This window comes from Cynocephalus volans, chromosome 2, assembly GCF_027409185.1.
Source record: "Cynocephalus volans isolate mCynVol1 chromosome 2, mCynVol1.pri, whole genome shotgun sequence".
Lineage (NCBI taxonomy): Eukaryota > Metazoa > Chordata > Mammalia > Dermoptera > Cynocephalidae > Cynocephalus > Cynocephalus volans.
The window spans coordinates 122,968,069-122,980,811 of NC_084461.1; the positions used below are offsets into that span (position 1 = coordinate 122,968,069).

At 48.9% G+C, this 12,743-nt stretch overlaps 1 protein-coding gene across 2 annotated transcripts; it reads right to left on the reverse strand.

Annotated features, from left to right (window-relative positions):
- Positions 1-3,510: 3,510 nt before the first annotated feature.
- Positions 3,511-11,757, reverse strand: ECSCR (endothelial cell surface expressed chemotaxis and apoptosis regulator). Of its 2 annotated transcripts, XM_063086976.1 has the most exons (10): positions 11,650-11,757; positions 8,326-8,370; positions 7,964-8,014; positions 7,114-7,251; positions 5,719-5,784; positions 5,440-5,553; positions 4,951-5,049; positions 4,704-4,740; positions 4,034-4,130; positions 3,511-3,850 (listed from the first exon to the last, which is right to left on the reverse strand). In XM_063086976.1, exons 1-10 carry the CDS (start codon positions 11,708-11,710, stop codon positions 3,842-3,844), a joined length of 717 nt encoding a protein of 238 aa, XP_062943046.1. In that variant the 5' UTR covers positions 11,711-11,757; the 3' UTR covers positions 3,511-3,841. The 2 variants fall into 2 exon arrangements, with proteins under 2 accessions (XP_062943046.1, XP_062943047.1); XM_063086977.1 differs by lacking the exon at positions 5,719-5,784.
- Between the last annotated feature and the right edge of the window lie 986 nt (positions 11,758-12,743).

Consider the following 12,743-nt stretch of genomic DNA (forward strand, 5'->3'; position numbering starts at 1 on the left):
AGCTGAGTGCTGCGCTGCCACCGGCTTTTCCTCGTCTGTAGAGTGGGGGTAGTTGCTTCCGCCCTGCCTAACCCTGTGGACATCCAAGGAGGCGGGACTGAGGTCGTGTCTGGGAAGGGCTTCACAAACGCTAGGCTAGAATGTCTTTTAAAAATATACACTAATGCCTGTTATGTGTCCCAAGATGGGTTTGGGGGCCCGAGAAAGCTTAAGAGCCAAGAAAACAGAAAAATGAGGTAGATTTACGGGATTTAGAGGGAAGTCTGGGTATGCCCCTCCTGCCGCAGCTCCTCAGGCACAGCGTCATCAGAGGAACTGCTAGGGGTCAGGAGTAGAGAAAGATGAAAAGGGCTGGTATTGGAGCCGGCATTAGAGACTCTCTCTTAACTATTCCCTATCCTTCCTCCATCCCATCCTACCCTAGTGCCCCGCCCCCCCAGTCGTTTCCTTAACCCATTCTTTTCTTTTCTGAAGGACCAGGCTCTAACAAATTAGTAAAAAGAAATGAGGAAATATTCCTACTGTTCCCTACCCCGGTTTGCATGGAGTCTAGCAAAGAATAAAAGCAACTCTTTCTTCATAGATGGATGGTTACAGTGTCCTCACTCACTGATGCCTTCACGAACGTGGGTTGGTTGGGATGGCCAAAGGTCAGGTCTGCAAAAGGGCAAAATGATTATGCTCATCCCCACACAACAACAACAACAAAAATTACCTGGAATTCACTGAGATCTTACCCAAGAAGATCAAATCAATTTTGATATCAACCAGCAGCTACTTAAGCAGTTGGGAGTGGTGGTGCAGCCATGTATAGCCATGGACACAAACTAGAAAGGTAAAAAGCCCCAGATGGCATGCAGTTGCAGCCCTTCCCTGCAGTCATGGCCCTGGCATCACTAATGTCATGCCCACTGAGGAACACTAAGAGAACAAGGCCTTTCAGTAAAAAAAGGGGGAAGAAGTAACAGAGGAACGCTCTACAGGGACTCTCCCACTTCCGCCACCTGTTCCTGCTTTAGGACCATGTAGGCGTGCATGAGAAAAGGGAGGAAGTTGTCTTGTAAATGACCTCCATCCCGTTGTCTAGACATCAAGGAAGAAATGTGGTCTCAGGAAGCTGCAAGGGCTGCAGAAGGCTGCACTAAGATTTCCTGTCAGAGGTGGGGTCTTGTATTTGCATAAATCGTAGGATCCTCCAACAGAACCCCCTCTAATATAGTTTTCTTGAGAGCAGAATTCAGCATGAAGTGATTTCATCCTCAACCCCTTCCCAAAGGATACAGTCACTTAGCAACAGGAAAATCAGCGTGGCTAATGTGGTACTGTGGTGTGTCAGGGTAAAAGCTCAATTTCAATGATATTAATACCAATTCACTCCCTCTTCCCCCACATATAAATACCTTATGACCAACAGCTCATAATTGCAGGGCATTGTCCAGAGTCAAGGAAAAATTTGTGGCCTTATAATGGAGAAGTCAACTGAGTTACCTAGAGTAAACCCATGTCCTTGACCTGATTAGTCTAGTAAGATAAGCAGCTGATCTAAGTGACCATGGCAGTCAGAATAACAACAACAATTCAAACAATCCAGTACGTCTAGACATTGTTATGTCATCTGAGGGGTTCTATGCCAAAGATGGATTTTTGTACTGGAACTGGCTAGTAAGTCATGTGCTTTTTGCAGTGTAGTTTAAATAAAATATGTGTGAATTATTTTAAAAATATCGTAGTATTGCTGTCATAGGTTGGGTACCCAAGGAAATAGACTGATACTCTGAGATTTGCATACAAAAGTTTTATTGGTGAGTGCTCCTGGGAGTGACAACTGTTAGGAGTGAGGGATGTAGGTTTGGGCAGGGGGAGAGATTGGGGCAAGGAGTCCAGGTCTTCATCCCCACCCCTACACCCCAACAGCCAGTCACCAATCAGCTGTGAGTCCTCAGCAGCCAACATTCCCAACAGCTGGGGAACAAATTCCTTTGTCCTGAAATGGGACCCGGGCAGTGGTGCTCCAGGCTATCTGCAAAAATTGCTGACTGGTACTTTTACTTCCCAAGTATCTCCACATTTATTATTCCATTTTACCTACCCAGTGGCCTTTGAGGTAGACAGGGCCAGGTAGGGATCATTCTCCCCCATTAATACATGGGGAAATGGAAGTCTGGAGAATGTTGAAGACTTGCCTAGAATCACCTAAGACTTGTCTCTGGCTCCCACTCAGTGTGATCTCTACTCAATAGATTGTGTTCATTTTTTCTTACATCTAAAGTTTATAGAACTGTGGATATAAGAACTGGAAATGACAGTGAAGGCCAAGTAGTCCAGCCACCTCACTGTAAAAGTAAGAAAATGGGCTTGAGGAAGGAGGATGATTTCATCAGTCAAGCTGCGAGTCTGTGGCAGATACCAGTCTTATGACAAGATTTTCTTTACCTAAGAGCCAGTTTTTATCACCTAGGATGTGCTGGGCAGTGTCACACAGGAGCTATAGACATGAGCAGGCTCTGCCCCAGGGGATTTTTTTTTTTTTCTTCTCTCTTCAGAGGATTTTAGAATCCAGTAGGTTTTTTCAACCTCACTTTAACAGTTTTAATGAGACAGGGAGAACGAAACTTTCTAGTCTAGGCCTTCTCTCTCATGTCACCTTGTGCAGCCTAAACCAGAAGAAAATAGCATATTGTTCCTTCAGAATGGGTAAGGTGTGTTCTCCCTGTATTCTAACCTGCCGATTAGCAGATGCTTATTAAATAAAACACTCCCTGCAGAGACAAAGAAATGACTCTTCCCTTGATTGTCCCCAACCAAGAATCATTTCCAAACCAGTGTCTTGGTAGACATACATTCCTATTACTAAGGAAACATACCTCCTTTCTTTTCCTCCTTCTTAAATTACAGTATTTCTGCAATCTTTTATTCTTTTTTTTTTTTCTGGTGGCTGGCCAGTATGGGGATCTGAACTCCTGACCTTGGTGTTATAATGCTGCACTCTAACTAATTGAGCTAATAGGCCAGCCCTCTATTCTAGGATACAAAGATAACAGCCATATGGAGTAAAGCAGGTGGGTGGTGGGTTTTTGGTTTATGAAGTCACAGACCTATCCTCATGGCAAACCTTGCCCAGTGTTCGTCTCATGGCTAGGACCAAAGTATCTATCCTGGGGCAGGCAGAGGACATTTGTCCTCATATCATTCAGCTGTCACCACTGGAGTTTCCTAGTGAAAATGCATTGTGCCTCCCATGTTCTCAATCTCCAGATTTAAAACTTCTTTATCTGTGATGATTGGTCACTGTTTATAGCCCCTTGTTTCTGTCTTCTATTGGGTGGTTAGTCATTCACCTCAACCCTACTTAATAAATCAGGTGAACTGAGGCAAACCTGACAAAAAGTCCCCTCTATCGCCCAGATTTCTCAGAAAGCTGCCCACAGGGACAGAAACTTGCATGCATCTGTGGCCCAGGTAAGAAGGCCCAATAGCTGCTGGAACACTCTGTTAAGAAACGTGCATGGGAGCAGGCCAGAAAATAATTTTAATGCAGAGTAGAAAGGATCAATCCACCTCATCATTTTCCTTGCTCTTGCTCTATGGTGTCCTCTTTTCTATGACTCTGAGAAGGTGGGAAGAGCAGGCCATATTTGTAGAGTGGCTATCCATATGGGAAACTGTCTCTCATACTGGTAGCTTGCTCCCAGATCTGGAGGAATGCTAGTGTTTTTTAGATCTGGGAGAAGACACAAAACAATAAAATAATTTATATGTGGTTCATTGCCTCTACCAATCCCATCTCTTCCTCCTCACAGACAGGGCAGCTGCATTATCCCATGGGGACCCGAAGTCGCTCTTAAAGAACCTGCAAAATAAATATATAATGAGAAAGGGTGAGCTTCTTGGGAGTGGCAGGGTAGGAAAGAGGTGAAAAGAGCCTGGGTCTTTGAAAGTATCTCCTTTCTGGCTAGGGAAGTAGAGCCAGAAAGGAGGAGGAGGAGGGGGAAAGTGAATTTGGGGAAGGAAGGAAAGGGACAGAAGGATTCACCTTCTCTGCCGAGAGGCATCCTTTGCTGTTGTTCATGTTGATATTCTTCATGGAGATGAGGGTGATGCTCTCCTTCTCTCCACTGGCTGTAGAGCAGCTGGGGCAGGAAGGGTGAAGGGGGACGGCAATGGGGAGTCAAGGAACTGTGGGCTTGCTGAACCTCAGGACTTTGCTTTGAAAAATCGACATTTTGGTGGTGGACCATAATGAAATTAGAGTGTGCTTTGAAGCCCCAAAGACTTGTATTTAAATGTTGGTTTTACTACCTACTACTTTGATCTTAACTGAGTTACAACCTCTTTTAAACATCAAATTTTTAAATGTGCGAAATGAAATAGTATCTAGCTTGAAAAATTGCTGGTAGGATTTTTGATAATATTACAAAATATATACCATTGTGCTTGGCGCATAGTAGGTGTTCAATAAGTGGTTCCTAATCTTAGAGGGAATGTCTTCTTACATTAGAGACTTAGTCCTGGGGCCCACGAATTCCAGTCCATCTCCTGTCACATGTTTTCTTTCAGGTCTGGTATATGTGGTGTCTGTGTGTGGTGTGGCGGGAAGGTGGGTATGTGTGTGTTTAGAAGGCAGGAAGTGTTTGTTTCCTCTTGTAGTGGGGAAATGCGATGTCAGATAGAAGCTGCCTCCCTTACACTTCTGCCAGTCTTACCTTTCAGATAGCCCCGAACTCCCTGGTTTCTGGGGATCTGTAAAAACCCAAAGGTACAGATTGGGGGTTGCATGTTGTAACTCAGAAGCCCAGCCTTCCCCTCAAATCCCACCTAAGGGGACCCTCCCAACTCATCGAGTGGTGCTTGTGTGCCATTCCCTCCCTTAATTCCAGCTGGGGTCAGCCTTGGACCCTAGCTCTGGGTCTCCCAGCAAAGATGGCAGAGCAGAGCCCTGAGGGCATGTACCTTCAGACTCCTTGTTTTTCCGGCACTTAAACCTCAGACTGACCACACTGACTAGGACGATCACCACAACCACCAGGATGACAATGAAGCTGATAACACCTGAACAAGGAAGAGAATGGGGTGAAAGGCAGGTGGAGGAGGGGACAAAAGGGAGCAACAAGAGTTCAGAATTCCCCTCCTGGCTAAGTAGACAGGCTCCAGGAATAAAGAGAATTCTGCTTCTCTGCTGAACAAATGAGCTCTTGGCTTGCTGCCTCTTGCCAGAGTAGGCTCCACAGCCCAGCTCCAACTTCCCATAAGATCATGGAGCCCAGTAGAGCCAGGAAGAGCTCCCTGCCAGGCCAGTGCAGTCTCCTTCCCACCAGGTCTTCCTCATGGCCAGTCTTTCATGGAACAAATGGTTGAGATTTGAACTTGTGTTTCCAGAGTTCGAGTTAATTCCAGGGGTGGGGTCCCCTCCCACGCCACACCTTCCCCTCCCTCTCTCACCAAATGCAGCCACAGTGAGCACAGTCTGTGACGTGGGGCTGGGCAGGATGGTCAAGTCTTCCCTTGCGCTCAAGTTCATGGTGTTTGAATTGGGAGTAACATTTTGAGATGAGTCTAAAATGGAGTTGGGTAGGGAACATCAGTGAAGGGGACTGACTCGGTTTACCAGAGAGAGCTATCTTCCTTTCTACTTCTCCCAGGTAAAAGACTGCAGAGAGACTATCTATGAAGATGCAAGAATGGGACTCCCTCCCAAGCAGCCACTGGTCAGTCTCTCACCGACTGAAGAAGATGCAGAAAGGGAAGGCGAAGGGCAACAGAAGATATCAGAAGCTGGAGGATGGTCTGGAGAAGAAGAGGACAGACTCAGCTTCTAGACTCATTTCAGTGGAATCCTGACACCATAACCTACAGCAACCTGACCCTGGGCTCAGCACCAATGCCCTCGAGGTCCTCATTGAAGAAGGCACCATTTGATTATCCAGGAGACGAATCTTTCTCTACGTGATAAACATTTGCAGAGTGAGGAGCTTGAATCACAGGGGCTAAGCTAAATGTCTCTTGGGGCAAGAGAAGAAAGTATTAAAGTTTGTATCTATGTTATTTAAAAAATAAAAATAAAAAAGACTGCAAAGAGAGCTCACACCCTACAAAAAAGGCTTCCTCTCTGCTACTCGGCCCAGATCCCATGAGGACAGAGATCAGAGCTGTGGTGATGTGGACCATGTGAACAGCATTGGTAGTCGCTCGTGTTACTGGTTCCAGAGAACTCCAGAACGTTCAGGATGTTTCTCTCATTGTGCTCTTCCCACCACCCCCTGGGGGCCCAGAGGAAAGAGATTTATGCTGCAGAGATAGGAAGCCAGACTGGGCAAGGTAGAAATCTGTGTTTTGCCAAGAGCTGAGGTGGAAGAAAGAGCAGCACCGGATGCTTATCCTCAGGCTCTGACCCAACAAGCCGGGCTGCCAGCTAAGGGGCACGGGTTTCTGGCAGTCTCACGAGGTGGTGTGGTCCCCCTTTCTTCTGCTCCTCAAGTCATTGTACCTCAGGCCTGATGGCCATTCCATTTCCTTATCTCTCCTCACCCACCACCCCAACCGCCCCAAATAAGTCTGGGATGTGTACAAAATCCAAGAGCCAAGGGATAGGACGAGAGAAAGAGTTACAGATGTAACCCGCCGGCTCCTTCACGTGTGAGCACAGACAGGACATGCCTCCACTCACGCTGCCGCCGCTGGTGCCTGGGCCTGCACTGTGAAACGGCATGGCCACGATGAAGGGCCTTCCCCCTCCCCAGATCTCCCCCCGCGCTGCTGGGTGAAGGCCACCCCGCCCTGAGGAGAGTCTAGCCTGTTCCCAACCTTTTCTTCCTCCCCTTTTCCTTCACTTTGGGGTCTCCTTCCCCTCCCCATGCTTCCCCTCTACTATGCTTTTATCCGTCCCAAGTCCAGGCTCCTGTTATCTTCATTGTGACCAGGCCCAAGTTCCCGTCTCTACTCCCCACCAAACCTCTCTCATTCTTCCCCAATCCAGGGCGCCAGTGGTGTGGATCCTGGCCTCAAGACCCCTGATTGTGGGGCAGCACCTGGGCTTCCTAAAGAGGGAAAGAAGGAACCCATCCAGACAGAACCGTGTCCTTCCCCTGCCACCCTCCACCTGCCCTAGGTACTCACCAAGTCCTGATGTGTGCTCCTGTGGTTGGGACTGAGTCAGGCCTAGCGAGGATGGGGAGTGACCATCCACGGTGCTTGACCTCAGCGTTACGGGTTTGCTCGCTACCATGGGGGCCTGCGAGGCCTTCTTTGGAGACGCTGCAGATTGGGAAGCGCATGTAGGCCTGCTCAGGGCCTGGGCCAGCATATGCACAGGGAATGCTCTTTAGTCCAAAATCTTCCTTTTCTCTACTGCTTTCAATTCCAGAAGGGCCCATTCTCTCCATCCCTGGGCCTTTACTTGTGTAGGTCCCTCTGCCTGGAATATACCCTACCCCACCTCCACCCCACAGTCTTCACCTGTTCATCTGACTCCTTCTCTGGCTCAGCTTCAGAGGCCACTCACTCTGGGAATCGTCTCTGGCCCTCAGGTCTGAAGTGGCTGATATTTGTCTGGGCTCCCACAGCACCTTCTGTTTATGCCCATCACGGCCCTTTTCACCTTGCTTTCTGCTTGTCTCTATGAGGACCTGTTTCCTTGTCTGTCACCCTACTAGTCTATATTCTCCTTTCAAGCAGAAACAGTGTCTGGTTCCTCATCAGGCCCTCCCTGGGTGGCATTTGTAGCCTGAATGGCAGAGTACCTGGGAGGTACTGGTGCTGGGCAGAAGGTTTAGGCTGTTAGACTCCGAGGAAGGGATGTCTACTGAAAGGACAGAGGCAGATGGGGAGCTGGAAGTGGGGCACGCTTGGTGACACCACACTCCCTCACTCATCTGAGAACCCCTGGGCAGCAGCAAATCTGAATGACTGGGCCTCAGGTGAGAGGGGCCTGAGGTAGGAGATCAGCCCCTCAGCAACACTCACTCACCTGTGTTGGGGGAAATTGGTTCTGGGGTCAGACTTAGACTGCTGAATGCTCCTGAAACAGATCAGATGAGGTTGAGGGGTCTGATGTCTCCTATGGCTCTGTCTCCCTCTTTTTTCCCTGTATGTGGTGAGTCTTGCTCCCCATTGCACCCCCACCATTCATCTCTCTCCTCTTTCAAGACACATTCGACTTGGCCAGGCTGGAAAAAATCCCTAGATGAGCTCAGCCTTGGATGAGCTCCTGAGAGCTGGCTCTAGCCCCAATCACCTGAGGTTAGTGACAGACTGACTAAAGCTCCTCTCACCCTTCCTAAGTGCAAGGCCTCAGAGGTGCTGGAGAAGGCCCTGTGTGTTTGGTCTTACCCTGAGGGCTGGAGGTCTGGATTGTTGTGGGCTGGGAGTTGTGGCCTGCAAGGGAAAGCAAAACACATAAACTAGCTTGGTAGTTCTCCTGCTCAGCACAGAGCCCACAGAGAAACCCAGGCCTTGTGGTTTTCCAAGCCTCCCATGCTGGAGGGCAGACACACCTGGCAGAGGCTTAAAGGACGTGGCTCTAGCTTGCAGTGCTGGCTTCCTCTGAGACTATAAGTCAACAGCACCATCACCAGCACCTCATGGTTCAAAGTCCCAGAGCCCTTTCCTATCTCCTCAATCCTACCTGGGTATTATATGAATCTGACAAGGCCAGGGGAAGGGGTTATTTTAAACTAGTGACCTGCCACATCTAGACAAGGACTCAGCACTCCAGGCCTCTAGGCTAAAGTTCACCCTGTGCTACCACTACCGCTGCACCATTTGTTTTCCCCCATGAAGATTGTCATCAGGGCCCTGCCCCAAGGGGAAGAGATGGGAAGATAGGAAAGTGAATAAGATGGGGTTAGGGTACAGAGCTTATATCATGGCTAACTCTCTGCCCTTCCCCAGTTGGATGTAGGGGCCTGCACAGGAAGCAAGTTCTGAGGTATATACAGGAGGCAGGGAACTCTAGAACAAATGACCAATTTACTCTCATAGGCAGAGGCTACTTTGGAAATGGTTGTTATTGGCCATATCCAGAGAGGAGTCAGTTACCAGGAGTCCTATCAGAAGCCTCATTAGCTTTTTTGTACGTGCATGTGTATGTCTGCGGGCCTCTATGCAGACATCTGTGCACTTGCGTGCTGCTATGTGTATCCTGCTGTGCATGTGGGACCTGAAGGGTCAGGTTGTGTTTGCTCATTTTCCACAATGAAATCATTCTTGAAACCTGTGAACAATGTGAAAGGAAAACAACGTGGGGAAGTGGAGCCGCCCAGCTGGGTTCCCGTCCCTCCTCTTGGGCTAGGACTGCAGCCCCCGGCCTGGCCCTCCTGCTCTCTTGGTCTCTCATTGTCAGGGATGCAGCAAGACCAGGCCGGGGTGGACAGAGGTGGCTGGGTGTCAGGGGCCCACCCCAGTCTATGGCAGCTTGCTGTTCTGTTTATTTTTCTTAAGCCACTGCCTTCCTCCATGGGGCTGTCACTTGATAGTGTAGAATTAATTGTTTCCAAGCCCAAGCTTCCCCAAACCCTGGGCCATGGTTTTCCAGATTACCATTTCTGAAAGCCCCATTTCCTTGTTGGGTGGGGAGTCAAGAGGGGAGTTAAAACTTGTAGGAACCCGCGCCAGAGAAAACCCTTTCTAGCTGAAGATGACCCTAGAAGAACCCTTTCAGTCCAAGGCACATCCTGAAAACATCTATTCGTTACTGATGCAGCATGTCTTATGTACCATCTAAGTGCTGTAAGTTTAGTTTTTGGTGGGAAGGCACAGTTCATTTATCTAGAAAGAAAACTATGTAGTGGCTTGGGAGGTGTTCCAAAGTCACACACTTTAAGTCCCAGTTGTCTGCTCTCTCTTTGTCTCCTGTCCCTCCCCTATACTCAAACTTGTCACCAGTAAAGATTCCTCTGTGGATAGGGGAGAAACTCAGGGAGCATCTGTTTCTGCAGGCTGGAGTGTCTCTCACCACTGAGCATGTAGATGCCCAAAGAACCCTGGCCACAGGAATTTCTGATTTTCCTGGTCTCCCAGTCTGTCTACTCGCCCCCCTCCCCGTTTTCCTCAAGAGCATAGTTTATTAGTTAAAATCACAGATTTTAGAGACTGACAGGCTTGAGTTCAAATCCTGGCTCTGTCATGCACTGTCTGACCTGGGCCTCAGTGTTTTCTTCTTTAAAATGCAAGTGATTTTAGTACCTAATAAGTTGTGAGGAAAAGAAAATGCATATAAAGTACCTTAACACAGTGCCGGACAGATAGTACGTATGCAGTAAATGCTAGACATTTTTATTTTTGCCCCATTCTGTCAAATACTCCAAGTCTCAAGTCTTCCTTGGCTCCATGTATCCACAGTCAAGTCCCTCTGTGGGCCCAAATATGCTCAAAAGGATTCCTCAGTCTCAGAAGGGAGGAGACAGTAAGTGCTCTGAGCTCTCGGGATGAGAAGTTAGGAAACTCGAGGGCAGACAGTGGTTCAGGAGGAGTTTATACAGGGCATGTGGGAGCCCTGGCACTTGTCTGGGAGAGGACAGTGGGCAGGGAAGCTGGGAGAAGTCTAGGTCCGTGAAAGTGCCACCTCATAAGTCTCACCTGCAGTGTCCACTACAGCCTAGTCCCTCAGCCTCCGATCTGTGACTCTATCCTGGGGTGGAGGGTGCAGGGGTGCGGGGATGGGGGCAATCAGAGTTTTACCCCTCACCCATGGGCTTTTAGAGAAATGTCTGACCTCTCTAGGAGGCAGAGTGTTCTAGTACTCAGGCCTTCTCATCCCACCCCTGAAAAAGGGCCATCACGCCTCCCCATCCAAGCACTCTTGCACTCTCTTTCTGCTGCTTTGAGCACAGGCTCACAAGTCTTCCACAGAGGACCTGGGAGGGTGAGGTGGGGGTAGGGAAGGGATGACTGAAGGGAAGTTGCTGCCCTGTGAGTCAGAATGTCCTGGACTTCTCATGATTCCCAGCAACTGCTACTTAATGAGAGGACCCCTATGAGACCCCAGAGCCCTGTCTCAGAGGTGTTGTTTCTGAGTAATCTCCTCTGGAAGCCATCTCATCTAGTCCCCGAGTGAAAATGATATATACATGCTCCTTAGTCAATAGTTCTTTGTGGCTAACCTGAGTCTCTCTTGCTATGATTTGAGCTTAAAGTCAACATTTGGAATTCCCAGGTTGTTACTCCTTATATGAAAGAAGAAAAAAGATCACCTGTAAAGCCCAAGGTGTAGCCAATTTTGAGCTAGAATAGTCAATAGAGTGGTCGTGGTCAGCCCTGCCCCCAGACCAGAGGGTGAAGCCCAGTGGGGCAGCTACAGCTTCTCAGGCATGCGCACACCCTGGAAGGAGCTTTCCGGCCTCCGTCTCACACCGAGACAGCTGCTTCCCACATTTCAGGAGGCCAGCCACTATGGGGGCCCCAGTTAACCCTGGAAAATTTCTCACAAAAGAATTTAACCACAAAAGACTTTAACCATGTCTCTATTTTACCCCTGCCTGGTAATGACCACCCCCCAACCCAACTGATCCCCTTTGTGGAAAGGCTCTGGAATTTCCCTGGGGCACAGCCCTGGATGGAGAGCATGTATGGCATGTGTCCTGAAGGAGGGCAGGCACCCAGGGTTGCCAGCCACAGGAGAGGAATTGCAGGAGGAAAGCAGCAGACGCTCCTTACCTTGGAGGAGGAGGAAGCCCAGGATGGCCCAGCACAGCTGCGTAGCTCCGATGGTCTCCATATCAGCTGGGTATGTGGCAGGCAGGCAGCTGCTCAGCAGAGGCTCTGTCCATAGTGGAGAGGAGAAAGGGAGTGCTGGGGTGGGGTGGAGGTGGGGGCTGGCTCTCCAGGAGCTTCCTGTCAAAGAATAGAAGGAAACAGATTGGGACTGGCTCCAGGGCCCCAGCTCAGCCGGCAGCCCAGATGAGGATGTGAGGCCGCCGGAGCAGAGTGTGCGCGTGGCCTGGGACAGGGCTACCCTGGGCTCCTCTAGGGCCTGTGCATGAAGACCAATGATGGCAATCTGGCCCCATCCCCATTCTCTTTCCTTGAGGGGTCCATCAGGTACCTCCACACACCCCCTGGAGGTTTTCCTGGAGTCTAACTGCAATCCCACCCCACACTTTCGGACCGGATTCTCCTCTCCCATGACTGAGCCCTGAAGCTTGGCCCACCATCCGCCCATGCTCTGTAGACTCTGAATTCTCCACATTCCTCTTCCTCCTCGGGGCTCCCAGTGCAGATGGGACTCCCAACATCTTTCAGGGAGGCCTTACAAATGTTGTTATTCTTAATAGAGAAACAAGAGGATCATATTCCAAGGTCCCCCTCCCCCCGCATTAGAGTTAGGTGTCCCCTATGTTCCAGCAGCACCCTGTCCTCAGCATTCATCCAGCACTTACCCGTATCCCACAATACTTTCTGTTGCAGACTGCAGGCCAGCATTGTTACTTTTTTTGGTACCCTTAGGACCTGCAAAATGCCTGCCATAGAGCAGGTCCTCTGCACATATTTATTGAACTAAATTCAGGATACAAGAGCAGAGGAGTGTTAACTACAATTTTACCTCCTTAATATTAATGGTATCATTGTTGTAGATTCCCTTCCAGTCTATATGCCTATACATATATAATCATTTATATGATTTCTATCTGTGATATTGTGAAATATATATTTGGACTTTGTCCTGTCTTCCGGCATACAACTCCTAAAATCCTTGGAATTTTCAAAGTGCTAATAATCTTTTTGTATCCCGATGAGCTGACTGGTGGCTG